The 27,764-nt window shown below is 46.6% G+C and overlaps 2 protein-coding genes across 2 annotated transcripts in view; both read right to left on the reverse strand.

Annotated features, from left to right (window-relative positions):
• The window catches only part of LOC142560409 (uncharacterized), a 41,957-nt gene extending 25,855 nt beyond the window's left edge, over window positions 1-16,102 (reverse strand). Inside the window, exon 1 of the mRNA XM_075672501.1 lies at window positions 15,987-16,102. The gene's annotated coding sequence lies outside the window, so the exon portion shown is untranslated. The remainder of the gene's footprint in view (window positions 1-15,986) is intronic.
• Window positions 16,103-19,203: 3,101 nt separating this feature from the next.
• Window positions 19,204-27,459, reverse strand: LOC142560411 (endothelin-converting enzyme 1-like). Its single transcript, XM_075672503.1, has 3 exons — window positions 27,380-27,459; window positions 23,494-24,523; window positions 19,204-21,845 (listed from the first exon to the last, which is right to left on the reverse strand). Exons 1-3 carry the CDS (start codon window positions 27,412-27,414, stop codon window positions 19,752-19,754), a joined length of 3,159 nt encoding a protein of 1,052 aa, XP_075528618.1. The 5' UTR covers window positions 27,415-27,459; the 3' UTR covers window positions 19,204-19,751.
• Between the last annotated feature and the right edge of the window lie 305 nt (window positions 27,460-27,764).

A 27,764-nucleotide genomic window follows, 5' to 3' on the forward strand; every position in this document is an offset into this window, starting at 1 on the left:
CTGCGGTTCAAGTGGAAGCCGTCCCAAGCTAGGTGTTCGTGTGGTGCTTCGTGTATTTCTGCGTGGTGCATGATGTCAACATTCTTATGGACGTTTTCTAAGTTGAAAATTAGTGAGTTTAGCTTGTTAATCTCCTCATTGTGCTTCATGAGTGCATTAGTTTGGTAGATTAGTGGGCGGTGTTTGTTTTGTAGGCGGGGAGCGACAGTCGTTATGGTTATATGTGCGTTTGGGCGAGCGGCTTGAATGGTTCTTATTACGTCGCTCATGGAATCTATCGTGTCCGCGGCGCTTTGTGTTCTTAGGTTGTTTGTGCCTACATTGATAATAAAGTGTGTGGTGTCAACTGGCGTATCACATACTAGCGGTAGAATATCTGATGTTTGTGCCCCACTAAGGTGTTTTATGTATGGCGCGTGTGGGCCTGGTGGAAAATGTTCCTTCAGGTATCTGTACTGGCTGTCTCCAAGGACTGCTACATGGGCAAAGGATAACAAGGGGCACTTACCCTGTTCCGTCATCGTCAGCTGTCATGGAAGTCCAAAAACAAGAAAGGGGCTGACAGATGGAAGAGCACACTGTGGTATAAAGTTTGTAAACAGGGATGAAGTGCCTCAGACAGGCTGGCCAACGTTTCGATAGGAGGACCTATCTTCGTCAAAGGCGGCCTCGTCATCCTCGGCGTGTCAGTTTTAAAGGGTTAGTGCAGTGACGTCACGTGCGGGTGTTGTCGCTGGCGGCTGGTTTTAAAGAGAGGGATTACAAGAGGAAACAAGCGGTGTCGTCCGACGTCTGTGAGCTTCATTCTCAAGACGAGGGGACAAGAGCGTGAGAGTGGGCACGCGGGGAGAAAAGAAAAGAAATAGAAGCAGAAAAAAAGGAAAAAAAAGGGAAAAAAAGGGGGGGGGGGAACCAGGGCGGCACCAAGACAGACAAAAAAGGGGGGAGTGAAAGAAAAAGAAAGAGAAAAGTGAAATCTTTAAGAAATACAGGGGCTTGGGAGCGTGTTGGGGATGCGAAAGGTTAAGAGGTATTCAGGGGGAGTCGTTGGCGGCATGTTTTTGAGGCATTAAAACGGTCAGTCAAGCGGTCAGCGCGCGAGTAACACAAAAGACAAAAAAACAAAAAAAAGAGAAAGGAGAAAAACCCAGACACAAAAAAAAAAAACATGAGTTGAAAGTGACTTGAGTAGCATAGTAGTAATACGTCGAGTAACTTTGAAATAGTTAAGGTGGCGACGAGGAGTCTGCGGTGCAATGTATGGGGTGACTGAAAGGCAGCGGCATCGTCTTTCAAGGGGCACTGCCCCACGCGCTTAACGTAGGTGTCGTTACGGCGGCATCCAGAGATGGCGATACTCTGTGTTGAGGCGCCGAAAAAGGCATATTGACTTCGGAATGTGTTGTCGAGGGGATTTCAAGAAAAAAAAAAGATTAAAGAAAAAGGGGGGGAGGGAAGGGAGAGGGGGCTGAAACCGGTATAACAAACAGGAGGGTGACGCGCGCAGAAGGGGGCAAGTGTACATGGAAGAAGGGGATCGTACAGTTGGTATAGACGTAAAAACCTGAAAGAGTACATTAAATTGAGTAGTAGGCAGGAAAAAATTCTTTCGGAATGGAAGAGTAGGTGAGGTAAAGAATTAAAGTTGGCTGGTGGCCACATGTGTTTTGTGTATTGGTTGATGATATGAGAGTTTCAGATTTAAGTTACAGCTTTTAAAGATTCTAAGTTGCCGCGTGCCAAATTAATTCCTGTCGGGTGTAGGCAATTAAACTTGTGTATGAGGTATGATTCCGTATACTTCCTTTCGCGAGGGGAACGGAAATTTGTTTGTAGTATATAGAGCCTTGCTTTGTCAAACATATGTCCATGTTCATTAAAGTGGCTGGCTACTGCTTTGGGTAAATTGTGTTTTGTGTCCGCGCGGTGACCATTGAGTCTTGTATTAATTTGTTGTCCAGTCTCACCTATGTATTGTTTGCTACAAGCGGCGCATTCTAGACAGTAGACTACGTTGCTTGATGTGCAGGTGAAAGCCGAAGTTACCTTGTGTGTGTAATTCGACGCTGTACTTTTTACTGTAGTAGTAGATTGAATGTGTTTGCATGTAGAGCACCTGGGGCGGCCACAGGGATTGGTTCCCAACTTCTTCTTTTTCTGTAGTTTGGCGTGCACAAGAACATCTTTAAAATTAGTGTTGCGTCTGTAGGCCACTCTGGGAGGGTCGGGAAAAATCTTCTTAAGTTTCTGGTTGCTGGTGAGAATCGGGTAGTATTTACTTAGGATGTTATTCACGTTTGGGAGTGCGTTTGAGAATTTAGTAGTAAGAATAGGCGTTGTTGTTCTTGTGATCCTCGGGCGGGGCTTGAGGACCTCGGCTCGATCAAGTTTGGTTGCAGCGATGTAAGCTGTTTGAAGGTCACTGTTTGGGTGGTTCCTGTTTGATAGTGTTTCTTTAAGGTGATCGAGTCTATCTATGTAGTCTTGGTTTTCAACGCAAATGCGACGTAGTCGTGTGGCTTGGCCTTTAAAGATGCCTTGTTTGCAATGTCTGGGATGGTGGCTGGTATATTCTAGGTACTGTTGTTTGTCGAAAGGTTTCCTATACAGCGTTGTCTTTAGTTCACCATTGTCAATGTATATTGTTGTGTCCAGAAAGTTTATGCGCTCAGTTGAGGATACTGATGTGAATTTTATTGTTGGGTGAACAGAATTTAGAAAGGCTACATATTTATCTAGACTGTCTTGACCATGTCCCCAGATTATGAGTATGTCGTCTATGTATCTTAGGTATGTGTGGGGCTTAGTAGTGCAGCGCGATAGGAAATCTGTTTCTAGAATCCCCATAAATATGTTCGCGTAGGTTGGTGCAAAAGGCGTACCCATGCTTGTACCATGTATCTGTAGGTAGTAATTCTCTTCAAATTCGAAGTAGTTATGTGTGAGAACTAATTCAAGGAGAGACAGGTAGACTTCAGTAGAGTGTTGTGCACTGTGTTTAGACAGCGTTTGTTTTATCGAAGATAAACCATCAGGGATTGGAATGTTGGTGTACAGCGCCGTGACGTCTAGTGTTGCGAGAATTGTGTTGTGGGGTAGTGTGCCTTTAGTATTAATGTCTTCTATAATTCTCAGGAGGTGGGGCGTATCTTGTACAAATGACGGAAGTGCTTTTGGCAAGTCACCAAGGTAGTGGTTAAGGAATGTGGAGATACTCTCTGTCGGGGTGTTGTTGTTTGATACTATCGGACGGCCTGGGATAATAGCAGTGTATAGTTCAGCGGATGGAATTTTATGAATTTTCGGAAGGAGGTAAAAACGTCCGGCAGTTTTGTTGCTTGGTTTAAGAAATTTGTATTCTGATGGTGTTATCAATTCATCAGCCAAAAGTGATTTCAGCCTGTTGGTAATTGTCACTGTGTAGGACAATGTCGGGTCGTTATCTAGTTTGCGGTAATGTTCTGGGTTGTTTAGTTGTCTGTAAGCCTCGTGCTTGTATTTTTCTGTTGGCCAAATAACTATACTTCCACCCTTATCTGCTTCCTTAATAACAATGTCATTCCGGCAGCTCAGATTTGAAATGATATGACTCTCCGACGCAGTTATGTTTTTAGGTCGCTTAGATGTCTTGGATTGGCTTATAATTTCTTTAGTGATAGTTTTAAGGTATATGTCAAGTTCTATGGCTTGTTCTGGTTCGGGAGTCCAAGTGGATTGGGCTCTAAGTGGTGTCGTCCCGGTGTCTGGTGTGTCTGCAAAAAAGTGTCGGATACGCATTCGTCGGGAGAATTCTGAGAGGTCCTTGTGAAGCTCGAATTCATTTATTGTGTTGTTCGTGGGGCAAAAGTTTAAGCCCTTGCTGAGTACGGCTATTTCTTTTTGACTTAATGTTTTAGAAATGTCTATAACATTGGAGCGGTTTAGTTCTGTGGAAATTTCCTTCCTGTCTGGTACTTCTAAGCTCGAGGTCCCTCTTGTCTGGGAGTGGTGGCTGTTTGGCTGGAAGGTTGTTTTTTGATTAAAATTTGCTTTTTTCCTTTGTTTTTGAACCAATTTTCTAGATTGTTTTTCGCCGTAATGTTCTAAATCTCTCTTCTCATCTGGTGTCAGGGTTATGTTCCTAAGTCTGTGGTTAAAAGTTTCGATTTGCTCTTCGCAGTGTTCTTTGAGGATATTCAAAAGTGAAAGTGAGGCATTATGTAATGTTGTTTGCCAGTTTGCGCGATGGTGTGGTGGGAGTGTTCCTAGAGCTGGTACAGCCTTGAGTGTTAGGCCTTTAGGAATTATATTTTTCTCTGTGCAGCTTGTGTAGGTTTTCAGATGGGAGGTGTAGCTCACATGTTTTTTGGTAAGTTTTCTAGCCTGTAGGAATTCGGTGCTTCGTGGCATTGAAGAGTTATTGTTTTGCGATGTCTGTCATTTACTTGTCTTCTTGCGGGCAGATTTGCGTGGGGTGTTTTTCTGTTCGGCCGGTTTATTATCGTATGCCTGGCTTAATTCGATCTCGGTCTCTGTTTGAGTTTGTGTGTGTGCAGGCAGGCGTGTGGGGGTCTGTGTGTAGACTTCGGTGGTGGGTTTTCTGTTGTCTGTTGCCATTGTGTCGGTTTGCACGGTGGTTGATGTCATTTTTGGTGCTGTGTGTGCCTTCACTTCATCCCTGTTTACAAACTTTATACCACAGTGTGCTCTTCCATCTGTCAGCCCCTTTCTTGTTTTTGGACTTCCATGACAGCTGACGATGACGGAACAGGGTAAGTGCCCCTTGTTATCCTTTGCCCATGTAGCAGTCCTTGGAGACAGCCAGTACAGATACCTGAAGGAACATTTTCCACCAGGCCCACACGCGCCATACATAAAACACCTTAGTGGGGCACAAACATCAGATATTCTACCGCTAGTATGTGATACGCCAGTTGACACCACACACTTTATTATCAATGTAGGCACAAACAACCTAAGAACACAAAGCGCCGCGGACACGATAGATTCCATGAGCGACGTAATAAGAACCATTCAAGCCGCTCGCCCAAACGCACATATAACCATAACGACTGTCGCTCCCCGCCTACAAAACAAACACCGCCCACTAATCTACCAAACTAATGCACTCATGAAGCACAATGAGGAGATTAACAAGCTAAACTCACTAATTTTCAACTTAGAAAACGTCCATAAGAATGTTGACATCATGCACCACGCAGAAATACACGAAGCACCACACGAACACCTAGCTTGGGACGGCTTCCACTTGAACCGCAGTGGAATAGAGCTAGTCTCCCAACACATCAAGTCCTTTATTAAGGACAAGTACAGAAAAACTCTTTTAAATTCCACCTCAAATACCACCTCCACCAACTCTGCGGAGCGTGCGACCGCGAACAACACAACTGCGACAGTCACTTCGAGAACACAGGGAATACAGACAGTGGAATGTGAAGCCAGCCACTGCACAAGTGAAACAGTCAACACAAGAACAGTTGGAACACAGACAGTGGAATGTGAAAAGAACCAGAAGGCACACACAGCACCAAAAATGACATCAACCACCGTGCAAACCGACACAATGGCAACAGACAACAGAAAACCCACCACCGAAGTCTACACACAGACCCCCACACGCCTGCCTGCACACACACAAACTCAAACAGAGACCGAGATCGAATTAAGCCAGGCATACGATAATAAACCGGCCGAACAGAAAAACACCCCACGCAAATCTGCCCGCAAGAAGACAAGTAAATGACAGACATCGCAAAACAATAACTCTTCAATGCCACGAAGCACCGAATTCCTACAGGCTAGAAAACTTACCAAAAAACATGTGAGCTACACCTCCCATCTGAAAACCTACACAAGCTGCACAGAGAAAAATATAATTCCTAAAGGCCTAACACTCAAGGCTGTACCAGCTCTAGGAACACTCCCACCACACCATCGCGCAAACTGGCAAACAACATTACATAATGCCTCACTTTCACTTTTGAATATCCTCAAAGAACACTGCGAAGAGCAAATCGAAACTTTTAACCACAGACTTAGGAACATAACCCTGACACCAGATGAGAAGAGAGATTTAGAACATTACGGCGAAAAACAATCTAGAAAATTGGTTCAAAAACAAAGGAAAAAAGCAAATTTTAATCAAAAAACAACCTTCCAGCCAAACAGCCACCACTCCCAGACAAGAGGGACCTCGAGCTTAGAAGTACCAGACAGGAAGGAAATTTCCACAGAACTAAACCGCTCCAATGTTATAGACATTTCTAAAACATTAAGTCAAAAAGAAATAGCCGTACTCAGCAAGGGCTTAAACTTTTGCCCCACGAACAACACAATAAATGAATTCGAGCTTCACAAGGACCTCTCAGAATTCTCCCGACGAATGCGTATCCGACACTTTTTTGCAGACACACCAGACACCGGGACGACACCACTTAGAGCCCAATCCACTTGGACTCCCGAACCAGAACAAGCCATAGAACTTGACATATACCTTAAAACTATCACTAAAGAAATTATAAGCCAATCCAAGACATCTAAGCGACCTAAAAACATAACTGCGTCGGAGAGTCATATCATTTCAAATCTGAGCTGCCGGAATGACATTGTTATTAAGGAAGCAGATAAGGGTGGAAGTATAGTTATTTGGCCAACAGAAAAATACAAGCACGAGGCTTACAGACAACTAAACAACCCAGAACATTACCGCAAACTAGATAACGACCCGACATTGTCCTACACAGTGACAATTACCAACAGGCTGAAATCACTTTTGGCTGATGAATTGATAACACCATCAGAATACAAATTTCTTAAACCAAGCAACAAAACTGCCGGACGTTTTTACCTCCTTCCGAAAATTCATAAAATTCCATCCGCTGAACTATACACTGCTATTATCCCAGGCCGTCCGATAGTATCAAACAACAACACCCCGACAGAGAGTATCTCCACATTCCTTAACCACTACCTTGGTGACTTGCCAAAAGCACTTCCGTCATTTGTACAAGATACGCCCCACCTCCTGAGAATTATAGAAGACATTAATACTAAAGGCACACTACCCCACAACACAATTCTCGCAACACTAGACGTCACGGCGCTGTACACCAACATTCCAATCCCTGATGGTTTATCTTCGATAAAACAAACGCTGTCTAAACACAGTGCACAACACTCTACTGAAGTCTACCTGTCTCTCCTTGAATTAGTTCTCACACATAACTACTTCGAATTTGAAGAGAATTACTACCTACAGATACATGGTACAAGCATGGGTACGCCTTTTGCACCAACCTACGCGAACATATTTATGGGGATTCTAGAAACAGATTTCCTATCGCGCTGCACTACTAAGCCCCACACATACCTAAGATACATAGACGACATACTCATAATCTGGGGACATGGTCAAGACAGTCTAGATAAATATGTAGCCTTTCTAAATTCTGTTCACCCAACAATAAAATTCACATCAGTATCCTCAACTGAGCGCATAAACTTTCTGGACACAACAATATACATTGACAATGGTGAACTAAAGACAACGCTGTATAGGAAACCTTTCGACAAACAACAGTACCTAGAATATACCAGCCACCATCCCAGACATTGCAAACAAGGCATCTTTAAAGGCCAAGCCACACGACTACGTCGCATTTGCGTTGAAAACCAAGACTACATAGATAGACTCGATCACCTTAAAGAAACACTATCAAACAGGAACCACCCAAACAGTGACCTTCAAACAGCTTACATCGCTGCAACCAAACTTGATCGAGCCGAGGTCCTCAAGCCCCGCCCGAGGATCACAAGAACAACAACGCCTATTCTTACTACTAAATTCTCAAACGCACTCCCAAACGTGAATAACATCCTAAGTAAATACTACCCGATTCTCACCAGCAACCAGAAACTTAAGAAGATTTTTCCCGACCCTCCCAGAGTGGCCTACAGACGCAACACTAATTTTAAAGATGTTCTTGTGCACGCCAAACTACAGAAAAAGAAGAAGTTGGGAACCAATCCCTGTGGCCGCCCCAGGTGCTCTACATGCAAACACATTCAATCTACTACTACAGTAAAAAGTACAGCGTCGAATTACACACACAAGGTAACTTCGGCTTTCACCTGCACATCAAGCAACGTAGTCTACTGTCTAGAATGCGCCGCTTGTAGCAAACAATACATAGGTGAGACTGGACAACAAATTAATACAAGACTCAATGGTCACCGCGCGGACACAAAACACAATTTACCCAAAGCAGTAGCCAGCCACTTTAATGAACATGGACATATGTTTGACAAAGCAAGGCTCTATATACTACAAACAAATTTCCGTTCCCCTCGCGAAAGGAAGTATACGGAATCATACCTCATACACAAGTTTAATTGCCTACACCCGACAGGAATTAATTTGGCACGCGGCAACTTAGAATCTTTAAAAGCTGTAACTTAAATCTGAAACTCTCATATCATCAACCAATACACAAAACACATGTGGCCACCAGCCAACTTTAATTCTTTACCTCACCTACTCTTCCATTCCGAAAGAATTTTTTCCTGCCTACTACTCAATTTAATGTACTCTTTCAGGTTTTTACGTCTATACCAACTGTACGATCCCCTTCTTCCATGTACACTTGCCCCCTTCTGCGCGCGTCACCCTCCTGTTTGTTATACCGGTTTCAGCCCCCTCTCCCTTCCCTCCCCCCCTTTTTCTTTAATCTTTTTTTTTTCTTGAAATCCCCTCGACAACACATTCCGAAGTCAATATGCCTTTTTCGGCGCCTCAACACAGAGTATCGCCATCTCTGGATGCCGCCGTAACGACACCTACGTTAAGCGCGTGGGGCAGTGCCCCTTGAAAGACGATGCCGCTGCCTTTCAGTCACCCCATACATTGCACCGCAGACTCCTCGTCGCCACCTTAACTATTTCAAAGTTACTCGACGTATTACTACTATGCTACTCAAGTCACTTTCAACTCATGTTTTTTTTTTTTGTGTCTGGGTTTTTCTCCTTTCTCTTTTTTTTGTTTTTTTGTCTTTTGTGTTACTCGCGCGCTGACCGCTTGACTGACCGTTTTAATGCCTCAAAAACATGCCGCCAACGACTCCCCCTGAATACCTCTTAACCTTTCGCATCCCCAACACGCTCCCAAGCCCCTGTATTTCTTAAAGATTTCACTTTTCTCTTTCTTTTTCTTTCACTCCCCCCTTTTTTGTCTGTCTTGGTGCCGCCCTGGTTCCCCCCCCCCTTTTTTTCCCTTTTTTTTCCTTTTTTTCTGCTTCTATTTCTTTTCTTTTCTCCCCGCGTGCCCACTCTCACGCTCTTGTCCCCTCGTCTTGAGAATGAAGCTCACAGACGTCGGACGACACCGCTTGTTTCCTCTTGTAATCCCTCTCTTTAAAACCAGCCGCCAGCGACAACACCCGCACGTGACGTCACTGCACTAACCCTTTAAAACTGACACGCCGAGGATGACGAGGCCGCCTTTGACGAAGATAGGTCCTCCTATCGAAACGTTGGCCAGCCTGTCTGAGGCACTTCATCCCTGTTTACAAACTTTATACCACAGTGTGCTCTTCCATCTGTCAGCCCCTTTCTTGTTTTTGGACTTCTATGCTTTGAAGAGCATTCAAAAATTACCGCTTGGCGGGAAAGAAGCGAACTGCTTAGAAAACAAACATATAGTTATCCTTCTTCACGTCAGATGGCGCAGCGTGTCTGTCAGCGGTAGAGTAACTCTAGTCAGCGGCGCGGAAGGCCTCGAAAGCAGCGTTTCTAACCATGGATATCTGGCGGTCATTTTTGCTTTCTACTTTGGCGATCGCGAAAACTTCGGAGCGCGTTAAAAAATTACCGCCTGGCGAGAAAAGAACGAAAGCGAACCGCTTTGAAAACAAAACAATAGTTCTGCTCCTTCACGGCTGATAGCGCGGTGTGTCCGTGAGCGGCGCGGAAGATGTCGAAAGCGGCGTTTCAGACCATCGGCAACGGGCTAACGATGCCCAAAGGAAGGAGACGTTTCACACAAATTGTAGTGCGAATTATTTGCTGTAGCTGTACCTTACGCGTCTGCAAAATTTGTCCGAACCGTTTGAGGGGACCCCTTAACATATATGTATATGGTTACAGCGGTCGTGTTTTGTAAACATCCGTTGTTTCCGTATCATCCTTCGCGGCGAGTGACCTAGCTATATTCTGGGGAGTATATTATGCCAAGGAAATCTTCGGCATCTTTGAAAAACCCTTTAGATGTTGCTCATTAAATAATCACCGTACGTTTATTTTGGTTCCAATAACTATAGTTCTAGGGATAAATCCCGAGCGTATAGACAACTCATAAAGGGTTTAACCCGTTCATCTAGTGGCATGGTGCACCTCTGCCATATTAGGTGTTCCATACCACGTGCTAAAGGACGCATAACACCGTTAGAAAAGTGAGAACTCTGAGATGTATTCTGAAGAAACAGCTGTAGCTAGCACTCTTTCTGCAGAATCTACAGACAGGGGCCAAATAATACGGGATCTGTGAGCACGCGCTAAACTTGGTTCTCGCGCCTTCCGACGAAACAAGCGTTACAAACAAACATGGTATATTGCGCATGCGCACCCTTTCATGCTCGTGTGTCTGACAATAGGCACACTTCTTTCCAAAGTGTGCGTAGTGCAGTACTTGAAGTGCACCGGCTTAAGAGACCGTTTATAGTGTCCTTGTTTATGGTGTCCCTCCCACACGTACTCAGTGCTTACTCTCCCCCTTTCTTTCTATTCCCATTTCCCCCACCCCCAGTGTAGGGTAGCAAACCGGATGCTGTTCTGGTTGACCTCCCTGCCTTTCCTATCCTTGTTTTTTTTCTCTCTCTCTCTTTCCGACCTGCTGTCAGAATCGCGGTGACTGCAGAAAATTACGCTAGGAGAGTGGTATCTGTTTCAGCCAACTAAGAGCAGGCGCGTAGCCATCTTTTTTTTCCAGGGTGGGGGGGGGGGGGGGGTGAGGGGCTAAGGTTGGATTTCATGGAAGTGGCAAGGGAGGCTAAATTTCCTATGCTTGGTGAATCATCATCATCATCATCATCATCATCATCATCATCAGCCGGGTTACGCCCACTGCAGGGCAAAGGCCTCTCCCATACTTCTCCAACTACCCCGGTCATGTACTAATTGTGGCCATGTTGTCCCTGCAAACGTCTTAATGTCGTCCGCCCACCTAACTTTCTGCCGCCCCCTGCTACGCTTCCCTTCCCTTGGGATCCAGTCCGTAACCCTTAATGACCATCGGTTATCTTCCCTCCTCATTACATGTCCTGCCCATGCCCATTTCTTTTTCTTGATTTCGACTAAGATGTCATTAACTCGCGTTTGTTCCCTCACCCAATCTGCTCTTTTCTTATCCCTTAACGTTACACCTATCATTCTTCTTTCCATAGCTCGTTGTGTCGTCCTCAATTTGAGTAGAACCCTTTTAGTAAGCCTCCAGGTTTCTGCCCCGTAGGTGAGTACTGGTAAGACACAGCTATTATATACTTTTCTCTTGAGGGATAATGGCAACCTGCTGTTCATGATTTGGGAATGCCTGCCAAACGCACCCCAGCCCATTCTTATTCTTCTGATTATTTCCGTCTCATGATCCGGATCCGCCGTCACTACCTGCCCTAAGTAGATGTATTCCAGTAGATGTAAGTAGATGGTGAATAATATGCAACTATTACTTGAGCAGGCCTTTGGTCTGCCTGAAGGCGTGCACCATACTGTACTTGTCTGGGACGGGCGTTCGAAGTATATATGCGCCTCTGTTCATAGGCGACGTGCCAACCATAAAAGGGAGCAGGGTGCCGGCTGACTGAAATTTGGAGGACGGTAGGGGGCTCTGAAGCCCGGTCAGCTACACCCTCACACCCCCCCCCCCCCCCTGGCTACGCCACTAACTCAGAGTACAGTGCATTGTCGCACGTCATAACAACAACAACAACAACAACAACAACAACAACAACAACAACAACAACAACAAAATGACACTGCTCTTCTAGCGTAATCTTCCGCAATCATCCCAATTCCGAGAGCCAGGTGACGCTCATACGCAGTGCCTTGTCTCGACATCAGGCGCTTGTTTCGCCAGAGGGCGCAACGATGGAGTTTGACATGCGCTCGCAGATCCCTTCTTATATTTTGTACGCGTCGGTACGTTGCTCCGAGCAACGAGCCCAACTTGGCACTCTACGACTATATCATTACGTTCGCATTTCTGTGCGGCCATAACCGGCGGTTCTTAAGCCCTGGGGAAAGAAAAATCGCTGACACAAAACTGCGAGGTGTTTCAATTGCTGCTCAACCATAACTGGAATTTACGGAACGCCTTAATTGTTCAACCACTATAATACTATTTGAAGAGACGTGGACGAATGAGGAATGTTGGATTGTCGATATAGTTACCGCTAGCTCCCATTTTTTTTTTTTCATTTGGCAGCGCGCGAATAGATTCATTCACAAGGCTCTGGAGCACGTCGGACAGTGGCGTAGCCACAAATTTTTTCGGGGGGGGGGGGGAGCACGTTCCCGGCCGGTGTGCCATCGCCCCTCTGGCTACGCCTCTGACTCTGGATGACTTATCGAAAACCCGCCGTGGTTGCTCAATGGCTACGGTGTTGGGCTGCGGAGCACGAGGTCGCGGGATCGAATCCCAGCCACGGCGGCCGCATTTCGATGGAGGCGAAAACACCCGTGTACGTAGATTTACGTGCACGTTAAAGAACCCCAGGTGGTCGAAATTTCCGGAGTCCTCCACTACGGCGTGCTTCATAATCAGAAAGTGGTTTTGGCACGTAAGACTCCATAATTCCATTTAATTATCGAAAACTTGAGCAGTCTGACAATTTATATATCTTTAGAAACCGATCTCATCCCACAAGGGACTGCGTTGTGGGTCTCATTGGAGCACCATAAGACGATATCATAGACAGAAATTGCATTTATCACGCACATATCACACTATCAAATGTTAACTTTCGGAAACCACCAATATTTCGGTTGCGGAAGTAACTAAAGTTCAGACTTTCATCGAACCCAGGTGTGTTTGTGGTATGCGCTTCGCTTTGACGATAGGCGATCGAAGCCGCCGTATTCATCCCTTCCATATACGATGTATCCGATGAATGAACATGTAAACATATTTCGCGCTCCACTAGTTCCCTATTCCGGTTATTTAGAACTTGCTTTCCTTTCCTTTTATTTTCCTCAATAGGTATATCACACTCCTCTCTGTCGAGTCTGTGTTGAAACCGTGCTTACCTTTTAAACAACACCGTGAGTCGACAGCACATCCGAGCACTGAAAGCCGCGAATATACCGGCAACTGGCACACTGGATAGGGTGCGGCAGTACCCGGGCTTCGCATTTCTTTCATCGAAACACTGTCGTGTCAGCCATTGTCACCTACACCGTGATGTTCGCAGACTCGTTTTACTATATATGCATGCCCTTGCCACAACACTACTAATTGAGACAATGATTGTCGCCGCCTTCTCGCCTGGGAAGCCCGCTGTTGGAATTCACATTGAGGGAAAAATAAATAAAGGAGAGAAACCATTCCAGCTAAGACCGATAGAAAGATCTCGGAGCTCCTAGACGGTCCTCTGCCCGCGAACCCGCTAGCATTCATCAGTTACGCCGTCGTGGTTTCTTCTTTAAATATTTTGATTTTATGCCCAAATGCTAGTGAGGTAAAAACAACAACTGAATGAACGGTTGTTGAAGTGCAGAAAAAACACAGAAAGAAATTCTGGCAGAAACCATCTCGGAACGCCTGTAGACGTTAATGCGATTAGCATTGAAGCAATGTGGCGACACGCCGTAGTGACGCCGCCGAAGCGCGTCACTTAAGAGGTGTGTGCTGCCACTGGGCTCCTCTCTCGCGCTTCTGTCTAAACAAGCTGCGCCGTCTAGCGGCGCCGCCGCGAAGTCTGCGCGCGGCGCGTGTCTGAATGTATATTCGCAAAACATTGCCTGACCACGGCCGCTCAATGGAACCATTGAGCGGCCGTGGCCTGACTATATATGGAGCTGGTGCAATTCCGCTCCCCAGTGAAAAAAATGATTCTTTTTTTCGTTAAACAAAGGTCCATGTGCCAGTGGTACAAACTCAGTGATCCAAGTTGGCGTCAGACGAGTTCATCGAAGAGCTGCGCATACCTGCAGTGACCGAAGCTGGCGTGAAAGATGCTCTTTTGAAGGGCTGCGTAAAGCCGGCGGGCACTCACTCAATTCTTGGCCAATCCCACATAGCGGCTATGGAGCACTCATAAAGGAAGCGAACAAACCAACCAACAAACACAGCGACCAAAGTTGATGTGAAAGATGTTCACTGAAGAGCGGGACATCACGTACTCCAGTGATCCATATTGGTCCAACGGTTGGTTTCGAAACCGGATTCCTCAGCAAAGCATCCCGATACTCTCACCGTTAGACCATGAGCTATATACTCAGTGACCAAAGTTGCAGTGAACTAAGTAAGTTGGACACGGACAGGCATAATGAAAACTGCGTGAGGCTTTCCAATAATGGTAATCGCATTAATACTGCTGAGGCGGTGCCTTTATAATGAAATGACAATCGCCATTACGGTTATCAATAAAGAAATAACAGTTTTTTACGATAAGATTAGCCATCTCATCCTCTACAGGCAAAAAAGAAACACAAAAAAATCCTGCCATTAAAAGAGCGCTTTGAAGTTAACAAAAGGCCACGTTCAACCAAAGACTAAATACCGACCAAAGCATACGTATATTGGCGTAGCACAAAGCACTTGCGAAGGACAGAGAAATGCGCATATAGTAATGAGCTGCGAACTAACAACGTGAAATGAATTTCTACGGAAAGATGTGATTTAAAGAAAGCAATGTTCACACAAGGAACGTTGAAGGTATGCGATGTACAGATATATTTAAGGCTTTATGAATATCTATTGACACGACGGCAATTTGTATTTATCATTGAACATACCACTTTTTGTGTAATTAGCCCCGACACGACTATGACTATGTGCCTCAGCTTGTACTTGTATGCAAACGCATGTACAGTTATTATTGCCCGCAGCACTGACCTTGCTCTGCATTGAGAACGACAGCTGTGACGTTGATGCGATGTGTTCCCAACTATACGTTCGCACTACGGTGGCTTATCCGTGTAGTTGGCGTTCCATTAATTTTAACGCAAGAGCGCAACGCAAGAACGCAACGCAAGAACGCAACGCAAGAGCGCAAGAGCTGGGAACCCGTGGAACAGGAAGACACCGGAGAAGAACGAAAGGCCCGACAGGTCTAGGATGGACATAGAGACGTCCAAATGCATATTATTAATGCACGCACAAGGGCTTCGCACCACCTGCGAAGAACGCCCGTGTGCAGTACGTTTTTGGATTGCTTTCCTTTAGAAGAGTGCAGCGAATGAAGTGAAGAAGGAATTACCAAACCCGTCCCAATTTGCTGCTTCTGTTAATGTGGTTTCTTTTAAATGTAATAATGCATGACAACGAGGACTTGTATAGGGATGAGTTCATTACTTGGTCTGCGAGCAGCTACTTTTGCCATTCCGTGTTCATATATCGTTCGTTTGAACAGAGCGCCTGTACCCAAAAGGGGACCATTGCTTGAGGTAATGAAATGTAAATGTTCCCCGAAAGATCCCGAACTTTCAGCTGCCAGAGAACAAAACACCCGATTTTCGCCTCACTTTTCGTGCCAGAAGAAATAAATAAACATAAAAAATACTTTATTTCTCACGATTTTCCTCTTTAATATGACACCCAATTTTTACCCCCAAATTAACGCGTACGTATAAAGCCCGTAAAGGAAAGTTCCTAAATATACGTCATCGACTCTATTAAACCGATGCCATTACGCGTGTCCATTTCAGTGTCACTGTGCAAACGAAATTTGCAACGTCGTTTTTGCCGTTATATATGGATCACCGTGTGTTTCACGTACCTTGAACGAAGCTGTAAAAGAATCCTTCGCCGATGAAACCCAATCTGAGCAACTGGTGCACAAGAGACAGCTAAGCTGCAAGCGAGTTAGAACATCTTTCGAAACTACCAGAGCTCTGTTTGCTGAATGCTCTTATAGTGATGATTCGTCACCGGCGCTCTGGTAATACAGCCGCTTCGCGGTTCTCGCGCAGCTTTCATTTGAACTGGCTGCTCTTTGATTGACATTTGATATTGACCACGATCGACGTCAGCTTCCACTATCGCAGCCGCATACATTCCTAGCTGACCTCCAACGTGGAGCTGGTAAGACGCAAGGCGAGAAACAAAAATTACGGAAAACTGGCTCAAAAAAATAAGAAAATACCGTGCAAAGGAGTTGTCTATTCGAGTGAGATACACGCAAGTTAACTATTATTTTATATAACTGATTATTACGTTTCAAAGCGGAAATTCGGGACTCCGACTCAAATGTTGGGTTGCTGGCCGTTCTTTGACTGACATCTTGCGAAAACGGTCACAATGCCGTACGCCTGCCTTCACTGCCGCACGAAAGCAGCTCTGGAACTTCCCCTCAAATGGACAATAAAGAAAAAACAAACAAACTATAAATCTGTTTTGTCTGCCGCAGTAATCTTTGAAACACCTATTTTCGTTAATATCGCGATAATAGGTTGATTATTAGAATAGAGAACAGGAGTCAAAGTTTCATTTTCTTGAATTTCGCGGCGAAACCCCAGTGCTTACACATCAGTGTGACGTCACGAAATTTCAATGTAATTTTTTTTGTATTTGAGTGGTTATGGCTCAGTAGATATTCCTGAAATTTGCTGAAGCTCAGTCCCTTGGATCTTTTAGAACGCAATGCAATGGATGTTTAGCGATAAAATATTAATTCCGAGCCAACGCCGTCAAAATCCGTGACGTCATGGCGGGCTGGTGCGGGAACTTGACGGCGGCGTCGCCACCCGTCTTTAGGTTTTCTTGCGTCTTTTCTGGCTTACCAAAGGTGAGCGTGTCTTTATTTTTTTTGGCGTTGTAGAAGGGTAATTTACTAAATACAGGTTATATAAATTTTACCTTAAGCGTCCCTTGCTTAAATATAGCAACTTAGGCGGTGGAGACCAAATGGACGTTGTTACGGGCAAACGTTACTCGGCTGCGATAGGAGATCTGTGGACGAATATACAGAACGGGGAAGACGAGACGTGTTTAAGGGCAGTTGGGAAGCCCATAAGCACAGGATAAAAAAAATGGGGCGCGATGATGGAAAGAATGAAGAAGTATTTTGCGCTAGCGAGTGAATCGCGCCGTTTTATAGGTAAGTTCAAATAATAGAATATATAAATATTCGTTTTAGGACCTAAATTTGATTTGGAGCGGAAGCGCGAGGCAGCAGCCCTGGTGCAGCACACGCCTCATCCACGACGCGTATCGGTGTGTCGCTAAATTGGTTCAATGCTAATCGCATTAATGTTGACAGCTATTCTGAGATAATTCCTGCCGGAGTTTTTCCCCCGGGCTCTCAAGAAAGCCAGAGAGGAAAAAAATACATGAAAAAAAGAAAAAAAATCACTGCACGCATGTCTATCTGGTTTGTAGCGCTGCCTGTCGTGTTCGCAAAGAGCGAAGACCACATTCTTGTGTTGCAAGCAAAACCGACGATATTCGACGTCCGCGTGTACTTAGCATACTTTCGTTGCGAATATCGAAATCCACTCGCCGGCTTCATTTTACGGCTGGAGTGTTATGGCCTCTGAGATCTCATCGGCACAGTCGCACAATCTTTCATTACTTAAAAAAAATTATGGGGCTTTATGTGCCAAAACCACGATATGATTATAAGGCACGCCGTAGTGGGGCACTCCGAATGAATTATGACCACCTGGGGTTCTTTAGCGTGCACTTAAACCTAAGTACACGGGTGTTTTTGCATTTCGCCCCCATCGGAATGCGACCGCCGTGGCCCGGATTTGATCCCGCGACCTCGTGCTTAGCGGCGTAACACCAAAGCCACTAAGCAACCTTGGCGGGCCTTTTATTACTTGAAAGCACCGTTGAGAAAATTGCAAACCAGATGGGCAAGAGCGAAGTGACTTCATTTGTTCTCGTTTTAGACCCCGGAAAAAATGAAACACGTGAAAGATAATCTAACGAAAACAACTTCATTAGATGTTTCTGAGCAGCCACTAAACTTACTTATACTAGTCTCACCTCAAAATATAGTTTAACTAAGGACGACAACGAATAGAGAGATAGAGAGAAACGAAATGAAATGCATGTAGGTTAATCATTACAAAAAATTCGCTTCTGTAAGTTGTTCGTAAGAACTGCAACACATTCGGGGCTCTCTACTGCGGCGGCTCGTAAACTGGGTATTCTAAAATGATTTGTTCTGGCAATCGTCTGTTGTCGACATGAGTTAACGCTGTCGCGGATGTTTGCCTCTGGACATTGTATCGAGGACAGTCGGACAAGATGTGCTAGTTTCACTCACTTAAGTTGTAATACAATTTTAAAGGCTTGGTTGAAAATGCGCGAAACACCGGCCCGGTATGTGATTTTCTGAATTTCACTGGATGTGGACGTTACAATTGAAGCTATGGTGTAACGGCGCACACTTTTCTGACCGTACGTTGCAGATGGAGATATGGCGTCCAAACCAGTTGATATCGCGAGTCTTCGTTGCTTTAGAAAGCGCATTTTTATAAATAACAGGAGGTCCCGATACAGTCATTGACTATGGGACCTCCTTCTGTATATTATTTGTTTTTATAACCTGTAATCTATAATGAATAAAATCAATTTCAATTTCAATTTCAATTTCCTAGTCCATACCCACAGGTGGCGGATGGGCCATGAAAGTTAGCTGGCCCAACTCTATTTCTGCGCACTGTCGCAACAAAACCCTACTTGGGAAATTAAATTTACGTTTGACCATAACACAGAAAACAGAAATGTTAGTACTAATAAAAGTTGCATTTCATTGGCCATGGTAAACGAAGTAGGGCTTCTGCACTTACGGACGGTGCTATTAAAGAACGTGAGCAGCCGCGAAAAAAAAACTCAATATGGCGGTGACATCCCGCTTGTGATTTCCTTTGTACAGCTTTCTGTGGTAAAGCAGAGATAATGCGCCTCAGAAAGACTGGCCAACGTTTCGATAGGAGGACCCATCTTCGTCAAAGGCATATATCCTCCGATCGAAACGTCGGCCAGCCTTTCTGAGGCACCTTATCCCTTGTTGTAACTTGTATACCACAGTGCGCTACTCCATCCCGCGAACCCATTCTTGATTTTAGTACACAGCTTTATGTATGTAATGGTAAAACAAAAACATATTGTAGGTACACCAAATCAAGACGTACACGAGCGTGAGAAAGCGCAGCGCGACTTGCAATGACTTCAGTGGTCTCGTGCAGGAACAATATACCAGCCGCAGCGGCAACTGTATGGGTTCTATCGTGGGAAAAGGAAAAAAAAACATAGCGCTGCTTTGACTGTAGACTGACAGGCAGACTGATTTGAAACGATGGCCTGTGACGATGACAAAATATTTAAGATAGTTAATGGCTGTGAAAGAAGAAATACAAGCTTCAGTTCAATGGGCCAGGAAAAGGAACGTGGGCAAATGCAGTTCGTTCCAGCAACAAATTAAAAAAACACATACGTAAAGATTAAATTGAATGAACAAGATGATACAACAACATGAAAATCCGGTCATCGAGTTGGATGGCCGCGCATAGAAAGGCGACCAAGACGATTATCAGTCATAAGGATGCGGCGGCGCCGCGTCAAAGAACCTACACTTCTTAGCTGGGTTCATCTTGGACCCTTCGGGGCATTGGAAGGCTTGCGAAAACTCGGGAAAATTCTGCAGGGCCTTGTTGCAGTCCACCCTGTAAGGGCTAGGGGTGTACCTTCGCGGGCAGGTCATGAAGCAAAGCGTCGTGAAGAACACCCTCTCCTCGGTAAGGTTCTTAGCAATTCGGAACCGCCGCCCGTCCTGCTTGAGCGCCCGTTGCAAGGCAGCGTATGCAACTTCCACGGCCGGGATCTCCGGGAACACGCTCGCGTTCGCTTCTCGAACGCGGCAGGAGTCACGGGCTGCGAATTCCTTGCTCGATTCCTCCGCGAGGAAAGAGTTCACGGCGCTGCCGTTCGGGTGCCATCGCAAACCGTTTCTGTCCAGTGACTTGACGAGCTGCAGCGTCATTAGGAATCCGATGCCTCCGTACAGCATGCCTCTCGTGCCGTTCCTGTAGTAAATCGGCCTGGAGACAGCCCCCATGGTTACGAGTACGCGGTTTAGGATGGCGTCGTACGTCAGGTACGGCTCCGCGGAGCTGATGGGCTTAGGGGACAAGCTGCGGTAGAGCTTTGACTTCTTCGCTTCGCGAACGCTCTTGCGAGACGCGATCCAGTAGGAACCGAAGGTCGACGTTTCGTTCGCGGGAAAGTCCTTGTAGACGTCGTCCAGGAATCCCGGTTCGAACACAATGTCTTCGGGCCACAGGTGCATCTGGACGGCCTTGATCTTTTCCACGGCCAGTATTTTGCTACGTGTGTCCAGCCAAAAGCAGTTCATGAGCTTTTCCGTGGCCGCCAGGACTAGGCTATCGAAGGTCGCGTCGATCAAGGGCCTATGGTTGCTGTACGCATTAGAGACGTAGCACATCACCGAAACGAGCAGCCGGTACGGCAATTCGACATTGTAGCCGCAGAACAGGGGTCGGTATATCTTGGACCTTTCAGCGCTCCCGTACACGCCGATAAAGAACTCGGGAGCGGCGGCAGGAATGTACATCTTCATGAATAGCCACGAGAGGTGTCGTACTAGCTGTTGGTTCTCGTGCCTGCCAAATAGATCGTCGATGGCGTTCATGTACCCTACGTGCGTTACGAACACTTCGGTCGCCATTGTCGGACGCACTGGCAGGACTAGCTGCAACGCGTTCAGCCAGCGTCCGGGCGAGATGGCGGGCGTGTAGTTTCCGAATTCACTGACTGCGAAGAGTGCAGACTCGGGCGACGGATCGGCCGACGCAGCGTAAAGCTGCCGCAGGATTTCAGCCCCCACGACGTTGGTCTCGTTGATTGCCGCCTCGTCCAAGTTGGACGATGCTCCGCCCGCAAAGGAGCGGAGGATCTTCGTCCAGGTCACCGCGTACGCGCCGCTCTCGATTATGTTTCTATAGCGCACCATGAGCATGGGCAGGTAGAAGCTGGGTGACAGAACGACGCGCCATTCGTCGGAAGAGCTAGGCGAGTCGGAGATGGCGACCGAGAACCAGAAAGAGGCGTCGTAGTAGAAGGCTAGCGAGACGAATAGTGTCAGGGCGTCCACCTTGGGCACCGGGGCGAACGGCCAGATGAGCCCGGTCTCGTTGAGAAAGAGCAGGAACTCGCTCGTGCTGTTGCCGTACTGCGAGTCGTCGCCCGTGCAGACGTCGTACATGAGCATCGCCTTCCGGCCAACGGGAATCTTGGCGGATCCTTCATGGAGCGTCTCGTTGAGGCCCCGCATCCAGCCGTAGATGGCGGCGTCCATGGCGCTCGTGTAACGGAGGGTCTGCATCCCGTGAGGCGACCAGGCCGAGCAGACGTACTTGCTGAAGTCGTCGCACGGATCGATGACCTCGGAGGTGACTTCGCCGAGGAGGAGGGCATGACGCTCGCAATCCTCCGTCTGGCACAGGGGGTCGCCGGCGTCGCCGGGCGTTTGGCGATCGCGCAGTTGGACCACGATTATGACCAGCGCCACGCAAAAGAGAGAAAGCCCGGCGCTGATGACCGCAGCCCGCACCCATGGATTCCTGTCACCCGAGGCCAAGGTGTCAACGGGTTCCTGAACTCGCACCTGCAATGGAAATGTGATAGCACTTTATATTGCGATTAAATTTATACGCTTCTCGAGAGACCGGTCGTGCTAGCGTAGTGGCTTGGCATTGCGCCGCTGTGCCCGAGGTCACGGGTTCGACCCCGGTAACGGCGGCCGCATTCCGGTGGGTACGGAATCCAGAAACGCTCGTGTACCGTGCATCGGGGGCCCGTAAGAGAACTCCATATGGCCAAAATTATTCCGGAGCCCCACACTAAGGCACTTGTCCCCATCAGATCGTGGTTCTGGCGCATTAATCCCCAGATTTCTTCTTTAATTGGAGATAGTTCCACCTGATCTATGGGAAGCGGTGAAAGAAGGAAAATATCGCGCGTCAAACGAAAGAATTGTTGAGATTTTACTGGGTAACCACAAAAGCGTGTCGGGGTCAGTGCGCGAACGTACCATGTAGGAATAGATCGCTAGACTCTCCGAGGAACATTACAAGCCATTGTTTATGTTTCCTCAAACAGAAGAGATTATTAAAAATTACAACTTATGCGAGCCCGTGCTGACCTCGAGCACAAGGCTCTTGTTGATGGACCGGTACCCTTCTATTTTAGAGCGCCTAACGACAGATAACAGCCGTTAGAAACTTGTGAAAGACAACGATACCACAAATAGGTGGTATGAAGCTTCAAAAAAGATAAAAGAAAGAAAAAGCATGAGAGCTTTTGTACACTTGAAAAATATTGACAATATATTTGCCGCAGTTTTGACTTGCAATGACAACTGAACCGCTGTGTTCTCGCCTTTTCGGACTCATAATCTACCCGATTTCAAGACCGTATGTCCGATCACGTTATCTTGAGGTAGAGTTGGAGTACTTGGTCTACTAACGGCACACTGAATGCCATTGTCACGCATGAATAATGTATTGTGATATCTTGTGCACGTCACAGACGCACTACTACTTTGTCTTCTGCTCTTTCTTATGTCAGCACATAACATATATCCTACGGACAGCAGCTGATGTTTATTTCAAGTACAAGGCATAAGTTCACATAAGTTCATTTGCGCAAGTCGTTCGTACACTTCCTGCAAACAGATTTTCTGCCGCCTCCTAGAACCCATACTAACTGTAACATGATCCATCCTATGGGCATTTCATATCGAGTGTAAGACCCTAGGTCTTCAGATCGTCTATTTAGGCAGTCGTTTAACTTGTGACCATATATGTGCTTTCCGCCAACATCCTACGCAGTCTGTGGATTGTAGTAGTAGTCCAAACTTTCTGCAGGCTTTCTATGAGCCGAATTTCTACGGCCTGCTAGAACCCTGTGTTAACTCTCTGTAACATAACCTAATTTACCGCAAGTGTAAGGCAATAAACCATATGCCGTCAAGAGACATCAGCGAACTTTTGACCTTAAATGCACTTGCAATCAAATAGCTATAGGTCGACATTATTCAAGGCCATGTAATTACTGAGCACAGGCTGCGACCTCAGGAAGTCTAACGTATCTAAATCATTTAATGTGTGCGTTTGCAGACTTTCCGCAAAGACACCTTCCACAGTATATTTGAACGGCACGCACCATTTTCCTGTAACGCCTATGCAAACGATCAGTACACTGAATGTATGCACTGAAATGGAAAAAAAAAAGGAAACGTTCTCCCCACTCACTGTGTCGTGAAGGCCGTCAGTCAGGTTCGACAATGGCTTGTGGCTTCCTCCGGCTACACGGAGGGCGCCCTCTGGCTTCGCCGCCGTAGCCTCTGATGCACGGCCAGGAGTCGGCCCCTTCGACGAGCGCTGCAATAGCAGCAGGCCGGCCAGCACTGAGTCCCTGGGTGTAGCCGCAGCTCCTGCTGACGCCTTCGGGCTTGTCCCATCCGGTGATCGAGAAGGCTCGTCGGTCTGTTCGACAGGCTTGGGTGCCGAGACGGCGCTTCCGGTGCTGCTGGGCTCGCACGGTGGGCCGGGAATCTGCGATGGCTGGCTTCCTGCGCCTGGCAACGCCGTGCCGTCGTCGGTTTCCTCTTTGACTGCGCTCGGCTGAGCGATGCTCTTCGCAGCACCTTCGGTGGCGGTTGGTCGGGCTGCCTCCACCGACCGCGCTGCGGGCCACAGCGTGAAGAGTTCGCTCGTAACAGGAGGCGACACGACAGCGCACGAGACGTCATTGCTAGCTTTGCCGAGGGGAAGCGCCTTGAACAAACCACTGCCCCAGAGACTCCCGTTGGCTTGAATGGATGACGTGCCGGCTGCGACAGTTGTTGACGACGGGCGACTCGGCACCTCTGTCGTCTGCGCCTGCTCCTCAGCCCTTGATGTCGACAGTGCACCGTCGCCTGTGTCCCGAGATGGCGTACTCCGACTGTCGGGGAGCCTCGTTTTTTTCGGCTGTGCTCCTTCGCCCCCGACGTGCTGTCGGCGCACAGAAGCAGTTGTAGGCGTTGCGTCGCGGTCCAAGTCGTTTCTTGCTGCGACGGACGATATTGCGCGGGCAGTTTTCGGCGTCGCGCGTCGTACCGGTGACCCCTGGTAAGCCGGAGTTACCGCGCTGGAGGACGTCGTCGAGACCCCGGCAAGCGTAGACAGCTGGCTAGGCGAATCGCTTTTGTCCTTTCGCGGTCGCTGGCGTCGTTGCTTCCCCCGCTTCTTTCTCTTCGAGACTTCGTTCTCGGTGTCCTTCGAAAGAGTCGAGAGATTCCTGCGAGACATTTGAAACGCACGTTTGATTTCAATTCGCTAGCGAGATGCCGTTGCTCACGATACGCAAATCAGCTGCGCGGCATCAGAAACCAACGCTCGTTTTCGGGTGAAAACTGGCGTCCACGATGGCCAGGAGATCGAGCGGAGCTGCCGCGTGACGGACACTGGCTGAACCACGATAGTGTGGATGGTGGGTCGCGTCGTCCGATTGCCGCTACTTGTGTAAATGTGCTCGTACGGCGCAAATATTATTGTAAGTCTGTTTGTTCCGTGGTCGTACCGCAGTCGTAAGTGGTGGTACGCATTCTTTTTTGACGACGCAGAGACTCATTTTGGCTTCGCGCTGTAGTCTTCTTGCACTACAATAAAACAAGTGACTGTATGTGCCGAGCGCAGTGTGTGTGATCTTCGAGCCATTCGTTCGTCACAATAATGCAACTTTTATGGCGAAATCGTGGTTCAGGCACATCACAAAAAAACATTTGGCGCCACTTAAAAAAAAAAAAAAGAAGCCGTCGCTGCGATACCTGAACGCCGCACGCTTTAGCCATTCCTTGAAGCGGTATGTGTTGATCACTCTGCAATTTTTCTGATACCACGAAACATTGCAGCGAGGCGGCGCGAGATCATTCAGCGGTATAGGGGAGGAAATCTTAAGTGCTGATACAATGTCGTAAGATACAATTGATCCTAGGCGTATAATTGCGTGACTGTGGTTGGGAAGGTGGTTAGTGGTTACGCTACGATCCCTAGCTGTTTCTTAGGTGCCCTTCTATTATGTGAATATCCCACTGTGCGGAAATAACTTGGCCTCGCAAGTGAATTTTTGAGTTTTGGTACTTTATCTGCTCCAAAAGGGAAACGGTTATAGTATTACGAGAGGATAATGTGTAACGTTGCGGTCGCTAGACACAGGACGTCTTAAAGCTGAGTTACTGGAGTCTGATATATTGCTCTCTTTAGCGTGGTGTTGCTAGCTTGACGGAAGGCAGCGGCCAGTTATTTTCACAAATAACGAAAATACCGTAATGAGGTTGGCTTTTAAAAATAATTTAAAATTATTCGCCCCATTCTCGTGCACATAATCACTCAAAAGCATCCTTGTGCTAAAATGCTAGGTTTTTTTTTACTGCTACCACGAAAAAAAAACAAAGAACCTGTGTGAAGCCTCACTGTGACCCTGCCAGTTCGCTGTCACTCATAGTGGCGTACCTTGTTTAACTAAACTTAGTAACTATTCTGTGTTTGATATACAATCGAACAAGAAGTAAAACGTAGTGAAGTGTGCTTGCAACTAGTGAAGTAGAGTCATAGTACTTGCTACTTTAACTTCGTTGCACAGAAATACCGGGATATCACTGACCGGCGCAAGAATAGCAGAAAGGCGAACAGTTTTATAACAGCGCGAACAAACGACCACAGAGAGAGGGAGAGAGAGCACACAAGGACATGAGCAGACTTGTGTGCTCTCTCTGTGGTCGTTTGTTTGCGCTGTTATAAAACTGTTTGCTACAAGAAGCTCTTCTAAGCTACAAATAGCAGAAAACTTATACTTGCACAACAGCTGCGCCAATATAGGCTGAACGCAAGCCGAACACCAACAAGAAGTACTATGGACGTACAGGAACAGAGACTACGTTTTGCGCTCCTTTCACGTTTAGTAGTGATGTTCAATGCATTTCGTACAGAAAATGCGGCATTGCAGGGCAATATATTGACACGTGAACGTATGAAGAACACAGTATTGCTACTATGTTCTTCATACGTCACTCCACGTGACAATATATCAGTTTACTGCAATCAGCGCGTTTCGTTACCAAACAATCGGGCCAAATCGAAGCACCACCATACACACATTTCAATGTGTGCCACAGACCGTCCGTCCACAGTAACGTGGCGACGATGCCGCCATCTATATTTCGATGTCGCGGCGAATAGCCGCGACATCGCGGGGTGCGGGGTATCCTCTAGGAGTCCACCTATAGTGGACTGTCCATTTCGGCCGCTGCTGATTGGCTGGGCCGCTCGTCTCCTCCTCCCTCGTAAAGCCGCATCCAATCAGCAGCGGCCGAAATGGACAGTCCACTAGGTCGACTCTTACAAAATACCCTTCTTGGTCAACCGTTCAATCCCAGCACTAGCGCTTTTGCGATGCAGTCCTTCTACCAGGCTGCATAGCTAACCAGGAAGCTGTACAACATTTGGCAACGCTAAGGTGAATTAATCAAATTTAATTATTCTTCATGTTATACACACGTATTGTGGTATCTTAGCGGCTGCAGCGTTGCATTGCTGAGCTAGAGGTGGCAGGTTGGATCCCGGCTACGGCGGCCGCATTTCGACGCGGGCGAAACGCAGAAAAACGGTCGCGTATTAGAATTAGGTGCGTGCAAAAGATCCCCAAATTTGTGAAAATCAATCCGCAGTCCCCTAATACGGCTTGCTTCGGAATCATATTGTGGGTTTAGCACGTAAAATACGAGGATGTTGTTAGTTCAAACTGCGCTGTATACAACCTGGTTGACCATCCGATTTCGCCCTAAATTCATGAATCTTAATTCGCCTCCATACTATCGCCGCAACTTATTTCGTCGAAGTTGCTTTTCCTCCTTATCAAGAAGGGTAGACTTTTTTCGCGATCCCGCAATGTCATTCCTAAATTAAGGCTTCACTCAAACGTTCCACACGTAATGTACTGACAGCGCTGCTAAGGCTAAGCCTATACGGGGAGGTCCTTCCATAGCTCCTTACTTTATAACGTAGTTTCAGAACCGCATTACCACAACGTGCTTTTTTTTTAGTATCACGCGGATGTGTGCTTATTCTTTCGCGTGTTATAGCACAGGATACTCACCTCGAATCGAGAAAATTGTTCTGTTCTTCATCCATGGAGAAAATTCCGTTGCGTGTTCTCCCGCTTCCTTTCTTCTTCGTCTGAACATATCAAAGATATGATGATGATGATGAAGCCTCAGGTAATGGCACAAACCCACTGAGGGGGATAGGCCTCGAATCGGGTGGTAATATGACTCAATAAATAAAATAAAATAAATTGGTTAATAAATAAATAACACGCAAAAAGAAAGGAAAACAAATAATCCAAGATGTGAAATAAACTATGAATACATGAAATAAAGTATTGATCAATACTATAGTAAGCCTTGCGTTGATAGGAATGTTAAAAAAAAGGATATACTTAAACTTGAGTAAGGTAAATTATGAATAATAATAGTAAGATT

Source organism: Dermacentor variabilis, chromosome 10 (assembly GCF_050947875.1).
Source record: "Dermacentor variabilis isolate Ectoservices chromosome 10, ASM5094787v1, whole genome shotgun sequence".
NCBI classification, from domain to species: Eukaryota; Metazoa; Arthropoda; class Arachnida; order Ixodida; family Ixodidae; genus Dermacentor; species Dermacentor variabilis.